Source organism: Cynoglossus semilaevis, chromosome 10 (genome assembly GCF_000523025.1).
Source record: "Cynoglossus semilaevis isolate Cse_v1.0 chromosome 10, Cse_v1.0, whole genome shotgun sequence".
Lineage (NCBI taxonomy): Eukaryota > Metazoa > Chordata > Actinopteri > Pleuronectiformes > Cynoglossidae > Cynoglossus > Cynoglossus semilaevis.
Genome location: NC_024316.1, coordinates 18,447,622 through 18,456,040, shown reverse-complemented (window position 1 = coordinate 18,456,040; position 8,419 = coordinate 18,447,622). Strand labels below are relative to the sequence as shown.

Below are 8,419 nucleotides of genomic sequence, written 5' to 3'. Positions count from 1 at the left end.
GTTGTCGGCAACCCCGTGACCCACCCGGGCTGGGGCGCCCCGGCAGGTAGGAAGAGGAGTGATAAGAATCCATCTCAGAGCTGGGATTGGGGGGGCGGGGCAGGAGGGGGTTGATAATGTTTCCTTCAGGGTCAGTGAGACCACACCCCAGAGAGAACAAGTGCAGCTGACCACATTATCAGCGGCCGGGGACGGAGACAAAGGAGCGGCGCTCTGGGCCGATTGGACGGCCTGGAATCTGATTTAGATTCCATTCCTGTATCCAAATCGTATTAGGCTGCTCCGCCGTTCGCAGGGCGGCCATCCATCCATCTCTCACGCAGACTCACGCTGTCAACGTGATCCAACCATCTGTCAGTACTTTCTCTGAGACGGCGGCTGCGAGTGTTGTGGAGTAAATTGTCAAAAAATCGACTGTTTTTATTCAGAGAAAAGTTCACTTTGAAATGATCAGCTCAGCAAACTCACGTAGCGTTAGCCTGGAAGTGCTTCACAGAGAGACAGCAGAACTCTAAACTCGGTATTTTTTAATATATGTAGCAGTAAGGTGAACCCCGGGGGCGTCGGGGGTGGGGTGGGGGGGTAAACTGCAGATAGTTTTGATTTGTTTTGTAGAACTTTTTGAACAAGACTTTATTTTTCAGCAACTTGGCTTCATAGGAACCATTTTCATTTGGTACTTCATTACATTCAGCAGGTACTTTATTTTGTAAGTAGTTGAAAGCTGTGACTGAGTTTCAGTTTGTGGGAAATGTTCCGTAATCACTGAAGTTTTCTGCTGAGAAAATTTTTGTATTTTTTTATGTGCTGTCAGTTGAAGGAAGTAGGAATCGGCAAAGAATTGTAAAAATCAAAACGTTCAATCTTTTACCCCAGAGGTATGTAGAGTACACAATTCAATCTTTTACCCCAGAGATATTTACCCCAGAGGTATGTAGAGTACACATCATGTGAATTTGAATTAAAGCAGTAAAATATCTTTTACTAAAAATTGATTTGAAAATTGACCTGGTTGACTGTCAACATATGAAACAACAACAGAAGAAGAAGAAGAAGAAACAGGAAGTGGAAAGAGTTCCACTGGAGAACACTGTTGGTGTCTGTGGAACAAGTTCTTCCCACGTTCTGTTCCAACACCTGAACGTCTCTCAGCCAAGTCTGGGTTTGATAGTGGGTCACAACCAACGTTTTTAGCAGCATACTGCCACCTACTGGACTGGAGTTTGTAGTGTCATGGTCTGACCAGTGACTTTTTCACTCTACTCCTTACGCCTCGATGAGATGATTCATTTTTTATTTCAACCGACGAGAATTGTCTTTTTACGCCTCGATGAGATTCATTTTTGATTTCAACCGACGAGAATTGTCGTTTACTTATTGTCATGTTAACGTCATTAATTCAGTCAGTTCGTCTGCCTGTGGTGTTTTTCAAAAGTCTGTCTGTCGGGGGCATTTATTCGCCACCTGCCGAGTCATGTGACTCGTTGTTTGTTGTGCAGCCTACAGCTGATAAATAATTATTTCTCTGCACTCCGCTGCTGTTTTGACACAAATTAAATCAGTGGAAATAAACAAAAGCTGTCATTTCAGACGAGACTCTCTTTGAGGTGATCACACATCAGCGCCCCCTCAGTGTGTGTGGTGACCTGCGGGTATGTGTTTTCAAATCAGGAGTTCATTGGTAATGTGTTATTTTCTTACACCTTAAAAACCTCTGTGAGCCGAGGCAGAACTCAGCGCTCCACTCCTTCATCGATTTATTTTATTGTTCTTTCACCTGATGAATAGAAATCGCCCTCTAGGGGCACATTTACCCGCAGGAGTTCCGACGTACGGTCGCTTTAAAATAGCAGTTATATATTTTTTTTAATGACTAATGGCTGGTCGAGTCCTGAACGGCACACTCTCAGAGGCTTGATATCACGGCAGGTGTTCTTTGTCTGAGGAACCACGGTTTAGACCTCCTTCAGTCAGACCTTCGTCACGTGGGCTTTTATTCAGTCCTTTCACACGGCGATGCCTGTGTTATACACAAACCCATTAATTGTTCCTTCAGTTTCCATGGAGACCTCGTTCACCTATCAAACATGTTTTAACAGATCTTAAGCAGCTAAGTGGACCGAGTTCTCCAAGAGCCCCGGAAATCTCCCACCTGGAGGTTCCCTGGTGCTAAGCAATTAAATCAATTATCGCCAAATCCACAGAGAGGAAGGGCGTGCAGGGCGGAAGTGGTCGACCAATCAGGTTTTAGTAGTGGCGCTTACCAACACCTGCATTTTTGTGAACTCCAGAAAGTTCTCCGTCAGTTGGGAAGGAAAGGAGTGGACATTAAATAAGTCAGTAGAGGAGGAGAAGAGGAAGGAGATCTTCTACTTTTTTTTACTTTTCTTTTTCTTGTTTTTCTTCTTCTTCCTCTTCTTCTTCTTAGATCTTCTTGCTCTTCTTTTTTTTACTTTTCTTTTTCTTCTTCTTTTTCTTCTTCCTCTTCCTCTTCTTCCTCTTCCTCTTCTTCCTCTTCCTCTTCTTCTTCTTCCTCTTTTTCCTCTTCTTTTTCTTCTTCTTTTTCTTCTTCTTCCTCTTTTTCCTCTTCTTTTTCTTCTTCCTCTTCCTCTTCTTCCTCTTCTTCTTCCTCTTCCTCTTCTTCTTCTTTTTCTTCTTCTTCTTTTTTTTCTTCTTCTTGTTTTTCTTCTTCTTCCTCTTTTTCCTCTTCTTTTTCTTCTTCTTTTTCTTCTTCTTTTTCTTCTTCCTCTTCTTACTCTTCTTCTTCTTCTTTTTCTTCTTCCTCTTCCTCTTCTTCTTCATTTTCTTCTTCTTTTTTTTCTTCTTCTTGTTTTTCTTCTTCTTCCTCTTTTTCCTCTTCTTTTTCTTCTTCCTCTTCTTACTCTTCTTCTTCTTCTTCCTCTTCTTCTTCTTGTCCATGTAGCTAACATTGACCGGTCATTTAAACAGGTTCAGTTCAGATCTCGTTTCCATTGTTGTTCAGTTGATGTTGTCTCTCTGTCCTCGGAGACTGACNAAACCGTGTTGTAAATACAAAAGAACTCCAGCACGGACACTTGGCTCTGTGATGACACCAGATGTTCCTCATATTTTATGGAGTCAGTGCTAATTAACTGGAGTGATGAGTTTAGAGCAGCAGCTTCTGTTACGGTTCTACACGGTTCTACGTGTCCAACTGAAGACTGGACATCATACAGTGTCTGTTCTATATACAGTATATATGTGTATCTGGTTATATATACATATATGTTTACATATATACATTTACATAAATATACAGTATATGTGACAACAGATTTTTATGACAGTAGTGGTCGCTGTTTCTTCCTCTCTGTACTGTGTCACTTTCTTTAAAGGCCGTTTTATTTAGATAAACACTGGTCACGCGGTGCTCTCTGGTTTTGTAAGTGCAACAGTGCCATCCTGTGGCGGCATGCTGGAAAAACACGTGTTTACAACACGACTGAAAACTTTCTATAGATGAATCACAGACTGTAAACACACTACAGTACACACATATACACACATATATATCTATTCAGGTGTCCATCCCTTTGGTACCAGACAGTACAGATGGTTCTGAGCCGAGTCCAGACTGGACTGGACCGGACCGGACCGGACTGGACTGGACTGGACCTGACTGGTCTGGTCTCTTAGGGGCCAGTTGGAATAAAGGGCTGTTTCATAAATATTTGTTTTGTTTATATTAGCTTTAGTTTAGTTTTTTTATTAGTTTAAATATTAGCTTTGTCTCTGTCCTGGAAATAAAAATGTCCTGGAGCCCAGAGAGGAGTTTAAGAACCCCAGAACCCACGTCTCCCCAGAGTTCCACATCATTTACCCCCCGCAGGCAGACGTCTCCACATCCTGCAGCGACTAATCAAAAGAGAGCACCGGCAAAGAGGGTCTGAGCTGACGGTCGGTGAGAGGCGTCGCTTCAGTGACACCGCGGTGTTTGTAGAGCAGCCATGACGGACTGTCCAGGCAGAGGAGGGCGCCACTGAGGAGGACGCCACTGGTACCTCAGCAGGGGTGTCTAAACATACGGCCAGGGGGCCAAACTGGCACATTGGTGAGTTCAATCCAGTGAAAATATAAAAACACACCAACACTTCATGTTCAGGAAATGATCTTACATTAATTATGAATAAATATTGACAAATATTTAATTTACTGGTTTGCATGAAAACAAGGGGGGGAAAACATGATTGTTATTTATATGGTCCACTGGAGCATGTTCTTATGGAACATGGACCAGTGGACCATGAATGGATGAGTTTCTGAGATATTAGAACATGGTCCAGTGGACCAGTGACCTTGGGATTCCATGAATGGATGAGTTTCTGAGATATTCTGTGTAATAAAAACTTTTGTCTGCAGTGAAGATGAAAGAACGTTTTACAAAGTTTAAAGTCGTTAAAATGACGATGTTTGAAAGGTTGCATTTCAAAAATTCAATTTTTTGACATTTTGAAAACAAAACAACTATTCAATCAATCAATTAGACAAAAAATAAAAGTTTTTTTTCAGCACTGATTGTGGTATTTAGACACTGTCGATTCCTGGACGACATTCAAGACCATCAATAATCACATGATCAACCAGAGGTCCATGCACCTTAGTTTTAGAACCACTGGAAATGTCACATTTTACAACCTCTTAAAGCTATTACAGCTCAGCTGTGTAAAAATGAAGTGAAGTCACTTTGTAAAAATGTTTTCAGATCTGTAGAACTCTGCAGCTGTCACTGCTCCACCGTGTGGGTTGATTTACATAAATCACACACAAAAAAAACACGTTTTTATTAGTAATTATATATTCAGAGAATCATCTTCCCTGACACCGTGACTGTCCTGAAGGCTCCTCCCCCCAGATCCTCCAGTCACAGCGGTGGGACCAATCAGAACGACAGCATGAACTCGTTTGACTCCTGCAGCCACAGTTTGTTCCACTGTAACCAAAGGTGACAAGTGCAGGGTTTTTTTAATCAAATAAAAAGTAAAGTTGATGAAAAAAAAATTTTTTTCCCTGACAATTACAACTCATTTCCACAAGATGGCAGCATTGATACCATAAAACAATACCATGTATATTGATTTAATGTGAAACTAAACATATGTATATTTTCATATATATGTTTAAACAGAACATGATATAAAGTATATATATATATACATACTGTATATATTTATACATATATGTATATTGTTAGTGATTGGCGTAGCTTTGGGGGCGTGGCTCCGGAGTGCAGCCAGGTGTTTTTCATGCCAATCAGTGGGCGTGTTTTCAGCTCACCTGTTGAACTCTTATAAATAGTTTTGGTGTTTGTTCCCACAGTGGCTGGATCCACGTGACATGGGTTCTGTAGCTGGTCTTCAGCTGCTGCTCCGGACGTCGTTGAAGCCATGAGTTCAGAAAAGCCTTTCATTGGCTGTAAAATCGGTTTGATCTCCAGAGCTCAGAATCGCTACGAGGGGATTTTGTACACGATCGACAAGGTCAACTCCACGGTGGTGTTGGCTAAAGGTGAGTGCCGTGGACCGCGGACCTCTTCGTGGGACTTTAAAAAAAATGACCGGTAATGTTAACGTCACGTGGTGTGCTTCAAGTCAGGTGTTTCGGGACGGAGGGGCGACTCAGTGACAGGCCGAGCCCGCCCAAAGATGACGTCTACGACTACATCACCTTCCGTGGAAGTGACATTAAAGACATCACTCTGTATGAGGTCCCCGGGCCTCACCTCCAGCACGGACTCCCCCCGGACCCTGCCATCGTCCAGGTGCGGCTTCAGTTCTGTAAACGATCTAAACTGAGAGTTTAAAAAAAAAAAAAAAAGAGTCAAAGTTCGAACCGTTCTGTTTCAGTCGTCCATCCCCGGTCTACCCGGAGTCTACTCGGCTCTGAACCCGTTCAGCTCTGTGAGGATGCCCGGCTACAACCAGCTAGCTGCTAACCCTCTTCTCCAGCAGCAGTACGCTGCGGCCCCGGGCCTTGGTAATTATTACCCTCCTCGTTGACTGACAGGTGTGGTTTCTGTAACCTGGACCTGTCGTAAAACTCGGGCTAGAGATGCTACATGGCTATCACTTAGCAACTCTTTCCACCCAGTCAGCTAACAAAGACGCCGCTTTGACAGAAACCATCAGCTCAAGTCTGCCCCCCCACTGGTACAGGCAGAGAAGTTTTTTTTTTTGTTTTGTTTTTTTTTTAATTTGTCAAACGTATTCAAATAAGACGAACATTGACCAGTAGATGTCGCTTCATCACGTCTGTGGAGCAGCTCCCTGTGTTGACGCTGCGTTTTAGTCTGTTGGATGTTTCGCTCAATAGCGGCCTCTGCTGGAGTTTAAGTAATTTGTGGGAACTTTGTATGAAGAACGTGGAAATTGAACAGATAAAATCGTTATGACGTGTAGATGCTCGTAATAGGTAATCAAGCTAAATGCTAACTATATTCCCAGTAAAAATACAGAATTTTAGTGTCACATTTTTAACTCCACGTCTTAGGAAAACAATCTTCAGTTTTTCTGAGGCACTCAGTCTCCTGTGATTCTGATGTTGTGTGTCATTTGATCCATTACTGTTTTCACTCAGTGTTCCACACAGAACATCATTCTCATATTCCTCTTTCAGGACCTGTGATTCCAGGTTTACACATGGGAAGACCGCCGATGGTGGAGAAGGCTGTCCAAACCCTGAACCTGGAGGCGTTCAGGCAGGGACGGAGCTTGAATGTGTTCCAGGAAGATCAGCAGCAGCAGCAGCAGCAGCAGTGGCCGAGGAGGAACCTCCCGAGGAGCAGAGCAGAAGTTTCCAATCCCAGAAGGATCGCAGAGAGTGTTGGTAATGATGTATTTACTGAAGAGTGTTGGACGGAAACACCGGTTTGGAGTTCTCCCCCTCCTACTCTGTCTTTGTCTTTGTCCTTCAGTGAAGCTGCGTCCTGTTGCACCCGTCGAACTGCAGGAAACTCGGAGGCAGTACAACGAAAACAGGCCGCCGCCCAGAAGAAGACAAGGTGCTGGAACCGAACGAGGTCCAGGTGCCAAGTTTAGCATTAGCATTAGCATTACCTTTATTTATTTTAATTTTAGGTCCTCGGAGACGCGATCGTACTTTATTTATTTCAATTTTAGGTCCTCGGAGACGCGATCGTAGCAGGGGACAGTTGCTGGTGACCAAAACTCGGTCCATCACCCTTAGGTTTGACACCGACTTTGATTTTGATTCATCGAATGCACAGTTCATCAAGGAGAAGCTGGAGGTGGAAGGTCAAAGGTCAAATGTGAAAGGTTGGTCCCGTGAAGAAATAAATGAATTCATTTGATATCCTGACCCCAAAGTGGAGGGTCCCGCCCCTTACTTTGGGAACCACTGCATTAAGTGTTATTTTGTCTGCAGGTGCGTTAGAGGTGGAGGAGAAGGACGTGTTCACGGAGGTGGACGATCACTTCAGACCCAGATGTTACGACAAAACCAAGTCGTTCTTTGACAACTTCTCCTCTGATAATAAATTCAGGTAGTTTTTTTTTGTTTGTTTGTTTGTTTTTTTCTCGGTGTAAAACATGTTGAAATGACTTTTTAATCCCCGCTTAATTTTTAAATTTTTTTTTTTTTTTTTTTTTTTAAATCTGACTTTTCCAGGTTGACGTGGGCAGAGGAGCGAAAACGCAATCTGGAAACGTTCGGTGTTCCTGGGCGCTTCCTCCGGGGTCGTGGTTTTAGGGGCAGATTTACAGGACAGAGGGGGAGGGGCAGAGCTCAGGTGCCTTTGTACAGAGACCGGGGGGGGCCGTGGTGAAGGTCACGTTAGAGCTCAGGCCGATGAAAACACAACACCTGTTCTGTTCACGTCATCAGTTAGACCTTTATTTTGAAAGCGTTTCGTTGTTACGCTGAATTATTTTTTGTTTCTTTATTACTGTATCACACGTTGTATTTATATGACCTGGACGTAAACCGGACGAACTGAGGTCGGATGTGATGAAGTCTGGAATGGTTGTGTAAATAAAGTGGGAAAAGTACACATGTACTCGTCTCCTGATGTTTCAATACTCCGAGAGAGTAAAATTTACTGCATTCAGTGAAGTGTGACCATCACGGTTCATCACGGGGTCAGGGTTCGTACCGACAGTCCTGGTCTCTTATCGACAGGACCAGTGCTTGGTACCATGGACAGTTCTTCAGCCAAGGCTTGAACTGATGGTTCTACTGTAAGGCCAGAGTAATAACCACTGCTCCATAGTGTGTTAAACACATGATGTCATTAGTTTGAAGCACTTTTAAAAGAGTTTGAGGATGACCTTTGACCCTGCCACTAAGTTGTAAATGTCCTGTGTTTGAGGTAGAAAATTAAAAAAGAGCTCAATATTCTGTTCAGTTTATTGAGTTGTATCTATATATGTGTATAAATATATAT

The 8,419-nt window shown here is 43.1% G+C and overlaps 1 protein-coding gene across 1 annotated transcript; it reads left to right on the top strand.

Annotated features, from left to right (window-relative positions):
• Positions 1–5,337: 5,337 nt before the first annotated feature.
• Positions 5,338–8,030, top strand: lsm14b (LSM family member 14B). Its single transcript, XM_025059004.1, has 8 exons — positions 5,338–5,526; positions 5,610–5,779; positions 5,865–5,994; positions 6,634–6,843; positions 6,932–7,018; positions 7,137–7,292; positions 7,402–7,519; positions 7,645–8,030. Exons 1-8 carry the CDS (start codon positions 5,406–5,408, stop codon positions 7,799–7,801), a joined length of 1,149 nt encoding a protein of 382 aa, XP_024914772.1. The 5' UTR covers positions 5,338–5,405; the 3' UTR covers positions 7,802–8,030.
• The last annotated feature ends 389 nt before the right edge of the window (positions 8,031–8,419 follow it).

Coding starts and splice junctions, on each gene's coding strand:
- lsm14b (XM_025059004.1), top strand. CDS start 5,406: ATGAGTTCAGAAAAGCCTTTCATTGGCTGTAAAATCGGTTTGATCTCC. Junction 5,527..5,609: donor CACGGTGGTGTTGGCTAAAG/GTGAGTGCCGTG, acceptor GTGTGCTTCAAG/TCAGGTGTTTCGGGACGGAG. Junction 7,019..7,136: donor GCCGCCCAGAAGAAGACAAG/GTGCTGGAACCG, acceptor TTTCAATTTTAG/GTCCTCGGAGACGCGATCGT.